The following is a 12,591-nucleotide window of genomic DNA, read 5'->3' on the forward strand; positions in this document are numbered from 1 at the left end:
AATTTAGGTAAAAAGTTGTTGAACATTAAGGTTGGAGAGTAGAGTCCCGATGTATGTCATAATTGGTCCACCCCAATTTAAGGTTACAAAATAACACTTCCCACCGAGTAAGCAGCTAAACATTAAGGCATCAACATGTTTCTCAACTACTCTATGAATCACCCCATTCTCACCATTTATTCCGCACTCTTCACTATTTTCTTTTATGCTATTTTTAATTTGTTTTTCTTTTACGAGTGAGATTGTTTCGTGGGACGGATGAAGTATTTATTGTGTTAAGTGTGATATGTGAAAAAAAGGAAAAAAAGATTACCATATAAGGAAACATAACAAGTTTCGTGAGACAGCTTAAAAAAAAATATGACTCATGTTTCGTGGGATGGTGGGATGGTGGGAGTATTAGTTTTTATGTTCAAATACAACTAATACTATTAAAAGTGAAAAATGCATTATTGGAAATAAATTTGGACCAAACATGGATCATGATCTGTTAAAAGGTTTCACAAATTTTTTGTGTTGTTTACAATTTTTTTTTTCCAATATTAGTTAATAGTATACTGTCATATTTACTCATATTATCACTATCGGATCCACATTAACACAACTCCACTAGTTATCATATTTTTTAAAAAAATTCATGACCTCTTTCATTTTCTATTCACTAAATATATAACTAATTTTTTAAACTCGTGTCCACTACATTGAGGAAGAGTTTTCGTGGACAGAGAGAGTACTAAATTTGTGATTATTTAATATGTGTATTTTTTGGGATTAATGTAATGGCAACGGAGATTATCTTTTCAGTTAATTTAAAAAATCACTTTTGAGCCACATAAGCTTCATTCTTTTCTAATAAAGTGATTTTCTATAGTTTATTCTTTGAACATTTTTACTCGTTAAAACCATCTCTCCTAGTCCTGCATCATGTCCTACCCCGATTCCTGAACCAAGTCATTTGATATCTGTTCACCCACATAACGACTGATTATACCAAATTAGGATTAATAATTATGTTTCAGTTTTAATTTTCTGCTAATATTAAAGAATTATTAAGTTTTCATAATTAGGATTTACAGTATTTTTAGTATATAGTTTCATTTCTTAATAATAATAATAATAATAAAGTTTGATATATAATCAATTTTCATTTCGATAATAATCAAAATAAAATACACCAAAATGCAAAACGAATGTGCACATATGTAATTTATACTACTTGATATCAAAAGTTTACGGTCACGCGACCATTGAAAATTTTTAGTATTATCCTTAACAAAAACAAAACAAATATTTGAGTCGGGACAGATGTATTTTAGGAATTTCTTATGTGTGGCCATCCCGAAATTAATTTGACGGTTAGGACGGAAATAACAAAACAAATGGTTAGATGAATCACAAATAACGCAGCATTCATTTCATATATAACCACCCCGGATTCCACCAATACCACTAATTCACCTCATTAATTATATAAACCTTTTTCTTTTTGTTTTTCTAATGATTACTAACGAATTAATAAGCTGCACCTCGTAGGTAGTCTCATTAATTATATAAACCTTGATCCCACACTAGCTCCAAAACTCAAATCCAAAAAAAAAGAAAAAGATGGCAAAGCTTGGCCGTCCTCACCATCATATCCACCCCATCTTCATCTTCATCATCCTAATAATCCCGACCTTCGTCAATGGCGCCAATCAAAACCCTCGGCCGCCTTTCAAGAAGGTTTACGCCTTCGGCGACTCGTACACCGACACCGGCAACACCCACTCCGACAGCGGCCCCAGCGGGTTTATGTTCGTCTCCCACCTTCCCTACGGCCGCACATTCTTCCACCGCCCCACCAACCGCTACTCCGACGGCCGCCTCGTGATCGACTTCGGCGCGGGCCTTGTCCCTCCCCCTCTTGCCGCCTTACCTGGGCGTGAAGTCGGCGGCGCCGTCGGGGAGCGTGAACTTCGCCGTTGCGGGGTCCACGGCCATTGTTCACAGCTTCTTCGCGAAGAACAACATGACGCTCAACATCACGCCGCAGTCGATCTCGACGCAGCTGGGTTGGTTCGAGAAGATGGCTGCAAGATTTGGGTGCAGAGACAAGAGCAGCACTCCCAAGGAATGTGAGGCCGTTTTCAATGAGGCGTTGATTTGGGTTGGTGAAATTGGGGCCAATGATTACGCTTACAGTTTTGGATCTTCTGTTACGCCTCAAACTATTCAGCGACTCTCCATCAATAGCGTCACTGCTTTTCTCCAGGTATGAATATCATCACATGCCATTTTTCTTTATCAATCTCATCTACCAAATTAAATCACACCCAAAAATATTCAAATTAGTACAAATTTTAATCCACACAACACTATTTTATTTGTCAAATCACGTGTTAATTTTTAATCTTTTAGAATTTTACACGAATGAGAATTATTGCCAATTAGTGATGGCAAAAGGAATTACGTGGTGTCAGAACTTGTTTTAATCAGCGTGTCAGAATTGATATGTTCGCTAGACTTTTAATTCGAGTCAATTGTATGCCTTCCACGTGGATAGTGTGTGGCTGAATTTTAATTTGGGCCGAAGTCCTTAAAATTAAAGTTTATGTTTCACAAAGAAAATAGTACTGGTCAAAAATCAAATTTTAGATTTTTTTAAATATTAAAAGTTTATATGGAGTATTATTTAACTAAGAAAATAATATTGGTTAAGAAATAAATTTTGGATACACTTTGTATAAAATTATAGGTGATTAACCCAAATTTTTATATCATATTTTAGGTCTTTCCATTTATTTTTTTTATTATCTATGTTCATTAGTGTGAAATAATATGAAATTTTATTATTACATCAATACCTTATAATAATACTCCCTCCATTCCTGAAAAGTATACTAACACATTAACACTTTTCTTTTTAGTATATGTTTTTAACGTGGGTTCAAAGGGGGAATATACTCAACAATTTAATATGAAAATAATGTTGAGGTAGATGCTTATATGTCAACATGACTTAAATGACGAATATATTAAATGACGTAGTTGGATGTCCATGCTAATTCAATTAGTTGCGATGTTATTAATTCGCCAGAAATTGACAACCATTTAATAAATTGCCAAAAGTTTGTGATTTTTGAGCAGAGGCATAATTTTTAGTTAGATGCGCAAAATCAAATTTAAATAAAAAGTCCCGTACTCAGGTGCAATTACCCTTCATATTAATTGAATCAATTGGAGTCGAGTTTCGTCGAGCTTGATATGCTAAAAAAATTGAAGCTCAATTAACCTTGAAGAACTTGAAGTTAATTTTCTAGTTGAACTATTCTGCTCCATTGCATTCCTAAAGAGTGTGTCAACAGTTCATGATTCGTCTAGTTTTATTATATGAAAATAGCAATAATAAAAAAGGATACTCATTTGATTAAATTGGGCATTGTTTTTTGGTTTCTGGGCATGATAAAAGGTTGAGACTAGAATAGCTAATTCTGGTTATTATGAACAGGCGTTGATGAAGAAGGGTGCCAAGTATGTTGTTGTTCAAGGCCTGCCGCCAACGGGCTGCCTAACGCTGTCGATGTACTTAGCCCCGTCCGACGACAGGGACGGCGTCGGCTGCGTGGGGAGCGCCAACAACCTAACCAACACTCACAACACAATCCTCAAATCAAAAATCAATGCCTTGAGGAAACAGTACCCTCAAGCACTCATCGTCTACCTAGACTATTACAACGCCTATCTGAGCGTCATCAAGAACGCGAGGAGCCGCGGATTCAACGAGCTTTACAAGGTCTGCTGTGGACACGGCGGTGGAACCTACAACTTCGACTATCTCAACGCCTGTGGCTCGCCTTCCTCCACCTCCTGCGCCCATCCTTCTAGCTATATCAACTGGGACGGAGTTCATCTCACTGAGGCCATGAACAGGGCCATGGCCGATGCGTTTCTCAATGGGACTTATGCTCAGCCGCCCTTCAGTTCTCTCTTGAGCAAGAAGCAGCACCCATCAGGATGAAAAGCCTTTTATGCAGTTTGCATATGCGTTTCTTTTCTCTCGTCTTTAATTATTTTGGTGAAATTAATTAGTTGCTGCGTAATAGTAGATCAACTGAGATGTTTGCATGCTTGCTGATGATCAATCAACAAATTATTCTACTTCAATCATTGCAATGGCATCACTAATTAGACTGATGAGAGGTACTGACTTAGATAACGAAAAAGATGAAAATTACATTGACTACTTGCTCCAATCTAATGATGAAAATTCTAAACAAAACAACAAAAGAAATGCACAAGTTCCCTTGAAAGGTGGAATATGTTGCCTCTCTCTCATGGTGACTTGTGCACTTCTGAAAACAAGAGAGAGTTGATGAGATCAGATGATATCAATATTGGTATGTGGGGCAGCCGCGGACACCTGATTCTCCTCCCTGAGCACCGCTCTCCTCATCTTGCTGACCCACTTGACACTCCCCACAACGTAGTCATACAATCCAAGTGCTACGTACATTCCAATCCCTCCAACAATCCCATTGGAAATGGAATATGTCAAAGGCATTAGAATCATAGTCACAAAAGCCGGCACTCCCTCCCTCACATTCTCCCACTCAATGTCCTTCACAACTCTCATCATCAACACCCCAACCATCACTAGAGACGGCCCCACCGCCCACGGCGGCACACTCGTTATCAACGGCGTCAAGAATACAGAGAGCCCGAAGTAGACCCCGATGATCACCGCCGTCAGACCAGTCCTGCCCCCTTCCCTCATCCCAGCCGTTGATTCCACATAAGCAGCGATCGGAGACACTCCGAGAGCGGCCCCCACAACGGTGGCCCCGGCATCCACCATGTAGGCCATGTATTCCCCCTCAAAGCCCCCTTCCCCATTCACAAGCCCTCCCACCTCAGCTAATGTGTACAATGTGCCTGTAGTGGCCAGCACATCCACATACAACAATGTCACTAAGCCCACCCACACTTGGCTTTTCCCAAAGCCGCTGAAGCTAATGGCACAAAAAGTGGACTCAATCTTGTGGAAATCCACCACCTTCTTGAAATATTCATAGCTTGAGTTTCCAAGTGGGGTGTGTGGGAAAATGGTGACACGAGTCCCCCTAATCCATGAAATCAATGTCACAAAAAGCATGCCATATATCATGCTGCCTTTAACATCTTTCATCAACCCATAACACATTATCACAAACCCCACAAACCCAAGCCAGAATGTTGGGCTCTGCATCACTCCCCCATTGCACCCACCACCTGTTGGGCTGGTGTCCCTGCAAGCTGCAAGGGCCACCAAAGTCGATGCGTCGGGGCCCACCAGGCCCACGCCTTGGTGGGCCTGCAAGCCCACGAACGCGATGAACAGCCCAATCCCTGCGGCACTAGCCAGGCGCACGGAGGTGGGAATGAGGCGGGCCAGCTTGGCCCGTAGGCCCAGGACAGCGATGGCGAGAAATGCGGCGCCTTCCACTAACACCACGGCCATGGCGGTCTGGTACGACATGGGCCCAGAGCCGTGGAAGCCCACCAAGTTGTAGGCCACGTAGGCGTTGGCCCCCATGCCGGGGGCCAGGCCCAGAGGCAAGTTAGCCAGCAATCCCATGGCTAATGATCCAATCATGGATGACAAGGCGGTTCCAACGATGAGATCACTCTTTAGCTTAGACAGGCAATGATCGTAGCCTGCATTCGGCTTCAACACGCAGTCTGCGGTGGCGGTTTGGTTTCCGGCGGCCGTGCAATCCGAAACGGAGCAGGTGCCGCCGGAATCCGTTAGGATGGTGGCGTTGACGAAGATAATATAGGCCATGGTGAGGAACGTGGCGGTAGCGGCGCGCAGCTCTCTAGCGAAGGAGGTGTTTCTGCTCTCCAACTTGAAGAACTTGCCAACTTTGCTCTTTGAAATCGCATCGTTTAACCCGTTTTGCATTTTTTGCCACTCTCTCCCCATCTCTGTGTGTGTGAGTATTCACTCTGCTTCGGTTTAGTGCAGAGTATGTACGTATATATTAATGTTAGATATAGATAAGTATAGGAAATTAAATTAACTTTGAGGATGTTTGTGCACTATTTTATAGCATGGGTTTTGGGTATGAGTGATATTGTCAGAGATAGGCATTAGAAAACAAAAAGCAAGAGCAACAATCATGTCTTTTAAGGAAATTTTAATTCGTTCCAAAGTTGGTTGGTATAATTATGGCACCTTCTGATATTTAATTAATAATATATTTATACTCGGTAATGAAAGATTGCCGTATGCTTTTCTAGACTTTATTACCTTTAGTGCTCGGGTGTTGGTTTCCCACTTAAGTTGTATCCTCAATTTTTTCAAAACCAAAAGTAAAAGGTCAAAAACACAATCACTCACTTGGTGTTAAGATTGATTAATTCTTTAATTGACATTTTTTTAATAGTAAACATAATAGCAAATGCATATATAGTGTTGGGTTTCACTATAAACGCATTTAACATAAAAATTAAAAACTTTGCACTTGATATATATAGTTATTATATTTAATATATAAAATAATTATATTCTTGTGATAATAAATTATCTTATAATTGTGTTCGTTTGGGAATCGAACCCAAAACCATTAAAGTATAGATATAATGATATTTAATATATCAAGTATAATTATTTATAGATTTAATGCAAAAAAATTGTAATTTATATATGAAAATTTTTTATGTGATCCAATTTATATATAGGGAATGAGGAAACAGTTAGGCTACAAATTATAAATTCATGAATTTTATGTATAATATAATACTTCATCTGTTCCGTTAGTAATGTTCTAGTTGCTATTTTGAGACGTCCCACTAATAATATTTCATACACTTTTTAGTAAAATATTAACTATTTAAAATTTTATTATTGGTGGACTCAACTCACTTTATACATCAACTCATTTAAAATAATTCTTACATATCTTCCACCAACTCACTTTATATACTATCTTCGTCCACGAAAAAACTTTCTACTTTTCCTTTTTGGGACATCTACAAAAGAACTTTTTACCTATTTTTGGATTATACTCTCATTACTAATTAAAACAACTTTTCATCATTCTAAATGCACTCAACAATTTTTTCTCCACTTTCAATACATTAAACAAATTTTTTTCTTAAAATTTGTGTCACTCCCTCCTAGGAAGTTCTTTCGTGGACGGAAGAAATATTTTTCTTTGAAAATACTCACTTTATAATAACTACACTTTTTTTTTAATTTCTATATCCAAAAGTAATGAGACATTATTAATGAGACAGATGAAGCATGTATGAATTTTCTGTGAAAATATATCAATTTAAAATTAAAATTTTTCTCTTCGGAATAACGAACTTATTCAATGAGGTGATTAATCCAAAATTATTCTTAATTTATATTTTAAAATGGGTTCTTATTTTGACTCATCTCCAAAGAGTGATTATACAAATCATACTATTTTAGTGAGTGTGATCCGGCGAACTAAGCACACTAGTAATATTAAAGTAACAACTTATATATACGATTATTAATTTTAAGTTATCTATGTGGGAGAAGTATTAAATGATTAATGCTTATTCACTTTATTCAACAACTTCGTTTTTCAAGTGATCAAATTAGAACTACTTCTCACAAAAATCAAATGTAAGAAAGTGAACTCACTATTATCATCAACTTGAAATGTGAATCAATCATGTGTCATTCCATCTTAACATCAATTCGAAATGTGAATCTATCACGTGCCATCCGATTTCACAAAAATTAAATGTCTAGTAAAAAAAATGAAATTGGTCAAAGGAAGCCGATACGATTTCCAACAATTAAGTAATGTGCCAAACATATGGCAATATCAATTACACATCATCAACTCAAACGAAAAAGAGTAAATAATATTAGTATATTACTATTAAACTGGATTGAGTGAGCCTTTGATTGATGTGTTTCCGTGCCATTCAAAAAATTTCGTATAGATTCCACGAAATTTGAAAAGGCAAAGAGCATCATTGCTCACAAGTCCATAAAATATTAATAAGCTAAATCTGCTCTAACAAACATTTATTTGTGTATTCTGCCCAGACGCACTACATTATGTTGTTGCAAATTAAAATTGGGCGTTGACTAAAAGACCACTTTGTCCCTATACTGGCCAAAGAGCTTGTGTGAATTAATCAATTTTTCACTAGAAAGTGTGACTTGTGTATAATAGTGACTTTAGTGAGTGGACTTGAAATCGTAGGGAAAAAAAAAAGTTGCAGTGAAGAGAAGTGGAAGAAAAAGATGGAAACTTTCCGTATGGTTACATCGTGGAAAAATTAAAGAAGATACTACAATATTAGTTCCTATTTATTCCAGTACATGTCCTATTAATCTAACTCAATAATTTAATTACATAAATCTTTCACATCTTTCAATTAATTTAATCTTATGAAAATAAATGCAAAATGTTGTTACAGTCCACGTAACTTGATGAAACTATACACAACGAAAAATGGCAAATAGGCCACCCCTGTCTTAGTACTCCAGTCTCCATATGTTCTACTTTGATAGTCCTTTATTCTTTTCTTTTTTTATGATGTTCTAAAATATAGTTCAATTTTTAAAATTTAAATTATAATAATTATATTTTCTAAAATAATCTTATTTAATATTTATAAATGTAATGTGGAACATTATATAAGGGCAGAACTAATGTGGAACAATATATGTGAAAAATAATGTGCACTACTAAAGTGGGATGGAGGGAGTAATTTGAATTATTGAAGCTAAAGAACAAACTACAAAATAAATATAATACAACAATAATGTGAATATATATCATTAAGCTGGAATAGCTCAGTTGGTTAGAGCGTGTGGCTGTTAACCACAAGGTCGGAGGTTCAACCCCTCCTTCTAGCGAAAATTAATACTCCATCTTAATTTTTTTTTTGCTATATTTTTAATTAAAATATGTCATGTTAGAATTTTTTTTGCTATATTTTTAATTAAAATATGTCATGTTGTCATATATTCTAACGAAATTAGTAATTGATATCTTATCCTTTTTTTTGCTATATTTTTAATTAAAATATGTCATATTGTCATATATTCTAACGAAATTAGTTTTTCCTATTTTATTTTCACATTTTTAGTTAGAATATGTTGTCATATTTACAATTGTATGTTTTTTTTTGCTATATTTTCATTTTCACATTTTTAGTTAGAATATGTTGTCATATTTACAATTGTATGTTTTTTTGCTATATTTTCATTTGCACATTTTCAGTTAGAATACGTTGTCATGTAAAAACTAGTTTTTCCTCATGTTTTTGGCAATGTTTTCAGTTTCACATTTTTAGTTAGAATGTGTTGTTATATAGCATTTACAATTGTACTCATATTTAGATTCCTTCTAACGAAGCAATATATAAATTTTCGACTATTTGTAGTTTAGATTATGTTGTTATGTATTTACAATTGTTATAGTATTTTGATTGTAAATTTAAAGTTAATTTATTTTGCTATTTTAGTTTAAAATACGTTCTATCGCATAAAAAACATTTTTTTTTGGCTATTTTCAGTTAGTTTCACATGTTATGTATTTGCAATTGTAATATTTATATTTTACTCATATTGACTTCTTCTTCTTTTTTTTTTCTTTCTATTCAAGTAGTACATTTTTTTTCTGTTTAATTTTCATATATCTAGAAAGTATATTTACGGCCAATGAAATGATTATTTTCTATATTAAGGTTAGAACATAAATTGGTTGTTCAATCTAGAATGCGTATAAGCAGAAGATTATGAAAAATGGTTTAATTAATTTGATACATGATATATATGATCAAGTGCTAAACAGGGTATTTAATATCAAATCAATGATGCCGAAGGAGAAGAAGGCACTGCCGGCTGCACATACTTAAGAACATGATTAGCATGTATAAATTTGAGAGTAGAAATCAGAGCGGCAGTAACAAATTAAGAGAAAGAGACTATGGTAAGGAACTATGTAACAAGGACAACAAATTAATCCACCTAAGAGGGGAAAATACTCGGTAGATATGATGGAATGAAATGAAGGAAGAGAAATTACTATTCCCGTTCAAGTAGGAATACTGATTTCTAATAAAAAAAAATGTACAAATTAAGCAAAGGAAATGAAAGTAGGAATCATCGTGCCATTCCCTCCTTCATTTCATCGCATGTGGAATATTGTGGTTAGTTATTGGGACAATTTTGCCAAGGAGTTGGTGAAAGGGCACTAATTAGGCCAAACCAATGAGGCCCTCCAAGGCATAATCAAAATGAAAGAGGAAATCTAAGGGCTAATCAAAGATAGCAGCTCCAGAGGAAAGTTAGGCTCCTGGAAAGAAGAAATAAGGTATTCATCAAATTTTGTTTTACTTGCTGATTTATAAAATGATAGTATTAATATGGATTCGAACGCTGAGGAAACTCCAAGAGAAATATGGATCCCAACACTTGTCTGAGATGTGAAGCATACAGATTTCATGTCAAGGAAATCAGAGAGAAAAGGAGAGATTTGAAATTAATTCTGTGCATTTGCTACTAGTATATATATGAACATCAAATACACATGCATTCTTGAATATTAAGGTCCCACAAACTACAGTAGTCCCCATGCATCAACGCCAAAACTGAGAAACATCCATGAATAACAAGATCTTGAAAAAAAAGAAGCTAGAAAATCTTGGCGACATCCCTAATTAAGCCCCTGTTGGCCTTGGCGAAATCTGTGAACTCGTCAAAGGAAATGAAGCCGTCGCCATCGGTGTCGAGCTCAGCCATCATGCGCTTGACTTCGTCAGCGGAGACGGAGCCGAGCGCCTTGAGGGCCTCTCCGAGCTCCGTCGCCGATACTTTGCCGTCGCCATTGGTGTCACAGTGCTTGAATATGCGCTCCCGGTCTGCTACGTCCTGTGGATCCTCATCTGCCATTCTCTTAATTTTAATTAATTTTGCTCCGATCCTCACTAATTAATTAATTGGAAGAATGTGATCAGTATATATTTAATCACAAGACTTGGTAGTATGAGGTCAGCCTTTTTAGTCGGGATGATCACACCTTAACCACCGGGGAAACATGGTCGGTGTTGAGCAACAAGAGCCTCCACTATATTAATATGTTCGGTAATCGCTCATCTTATTTATATAGTATAATTAGTTACCTTACTTAATCATAATAATTATTATTATGATTTTATTTCTATGGTCTCGATCGAATTATAAATTAATTTTTTTAATCATAAGCTACTAGTATTTTTTTATACTAATAAAATATAAAATTGGGGCGATTGAATTAATTTTTTTTAATCATAATAAAATTGCGCTCTCGGTCTACCACGTCGGTTGTTTTGGGCGTCATTTCGGCTCTTTTACAGTTTTTGCCTTTTTAGGTGTCCTCAAAATTGGGGTCAAAATGATCAGGCCTTTTTGGTAGCTCGGCGATAAAGATTCTTCTTTATCGGTGTCGGATTCTTGGAGCCGGCAAGTTCTTGTCGTTGATGTGCCGTGCTCTGCTCCTGGTTGAGCTTATCTCTTTTCGTGTTGGCAACACTTCTTGGTTTCAGCTTGCGGATTTCTTGCGGCCTCGGTTTGTTATGTTATGGTCTTAGTTTTTTAGTGCTGCTTTGTTTCTCTTCGGGCTTCGCGATTCGAAGTCTTTCATCTCCTATTTTTCTTCTTCTTTTTTTTGCTTTATTCTCTCGGCTTAGGAAATGCCGGGCTTACTTGAGGGCGATGGTTAAGCCGGAACTTCTCAAGTATTTTCATTTTTCCTGATGCTTTTTGTTGTTATCTTTTTTGATTCCTTAGACGATTACTCTTTTTCCTTTTTTTTCGTGAGGTTTTAATGAGGCTCGACCCTTAATCTGCTTCTTGTGCTTCAAAGGTATAGATTCTTTTTCTTTTCTCTTTTTTTACAATAAAATTTTATTTAATAAATAATAATACTAATAAAATATAAAATTTTATTTTCGTTACTAAATATACAATAATATTTACATGCATCAAAAAAACGTATATATCAATAGATATGTATGTGTATATAACAACATCAATATCGATATAAGTTTGTTTTTTTTTTTCCAGAAATAGAAAGCTAATTATAACGGAAAAATATAAGTTACTAGTATTTTTTTTAGCACATATAAGTTACTATTATATTCCCTATGTCCCAATAATAACATCCCAAAAAAATGGGGCATGCAAGTTAAGAAAATGTAGATAAAGCAATTGAGACATTATAAATGAGACGCTCCAAAAGGTAATTTAAGTCGTTATTATGGAGACGAATGGAGTATTTGTTAATGGTTCTCTGTTTATAAATACTAGCAGAAAGAATGTATGTTGTACGTGTAATTAATATTATTTTAATTGATAATTTATTATTTAAAAAAATCTATTAATTCATTACTTTTATTAGATAATTTATTGGATGAATATATTTATTTATAAGCCATATCAATAGCTATAGATATAAAGTACTCCCTCCGTCCCAGCTTTTAGTATCCAACTTTCCTTTTTTCGTCGTCCCACATTTTAGTATCCATTTCTATTTTTGGTAAAAGTAGGTGGAGCCCTTACTCCACTTTAATTATTTTAACTCTCACATTAAATGT

The 12,591-nt window shown here is 35.5% G+C and overlaps 4 protein-coding genes and 1 non-coding gene across 5 annotated transcripts in view; 3 read left to right on the plus strand and 2 right to left on the minus strand.

Annotated features, from left to right (window-relative positions):
* LOC131008566 (uncharacterized) overlaps nt 1-12,591 on the plus strand; it is a 590,934-nt gene that overhangs the window by 556,747 nt on the left and 21,596 nt on the right. The window lies entirely within an intron of this gene.
* Nucleotides 1,473-4,143, plus strand: LOC131008596 (GDSL esterase/lipase At3g48460-like). Its single transcript, XM_057935528.1, is given in 3 exon segments — nt 1,473-1,877; nt 1,879-2,251; nt 3,488-4,143. Coding segments are annotated over 3 exon segments (1,155 nt in total). The 5' UTR covers nt 1,473-1,605; the 3' UTR covers nt 3,998-4,143.
* LOC131008584 (adenine/guanine permease AZG2) lies at nt 4,165-6,152 on the minus strand. Its single transcript, XM_057935515.1, has one exon. It carries the CDS (start codon nt 5,939-5,941, stop codon nt 4,358-4,360), a length of 1,584 nt encoding a protein of 527 aa, XP_057791498.1. The 5' UTR covers nt 5,942-6,152; the 3' UTR covers nt 4,165-4,357.
* TRNAN-GUU (transfer RNA asparagine (anticodon GUU)) lies at nt 8,796-8,869 on the plus strand. Its single transcript has one exon. It is a non-coding gene; the product is annotated as a tRNA-Asn (tRNA).
* Nucleotides 10,493-10,963, minus strand: LOC131008617 (polcalcin Che a 3-like). Its single transcript, XM_057935555.1, has one exon. It carries the CDS (start codon nt 10,907-10,909, stop codon nt 10,652-10,654), a length of 258 nt encoding a protein of 85 aa, XP_057791538.1. The 5' UTR covers nt 10,910-10,963; the 3' UTR covers nt 10,493-10,651.

This window comes from Salvia miltiorrhiza, chromosome 2, assembly GCF_028751815.1.
Source record: "Salvia miltiorrhiza cultivar Shanhuang (shh) chromosome 2, IMPLAD_Smil_shh, whole genome shotgun sequence".
In the NCBI taxonomy this organism is placed as follows: domain Eukaryota; kingdom Viridiplantae; phylum Streptophyta; class Magnoliopsida; order Lamiales; family Lamiaceae; genus Salvia; species Salvia miltiorrhiza.

Bases quoted from the DNA above. Each gene is read 5' to 3' on its own strand.
- LOC131008584 (XM_057935515.1), bottom strand. From the start codon at position 5,941: ATGGGGAGAGAGTGGCAAAAAATGCAAAACGGGTTAAACGATGCGATT.
- LOC131008617 (XM_057935555.1), bottom strand. From the start codon at position 10,909: ATGGCAGATGAGGATCCACAGGACGTAGCAGACCGGGAGCGCATATTC.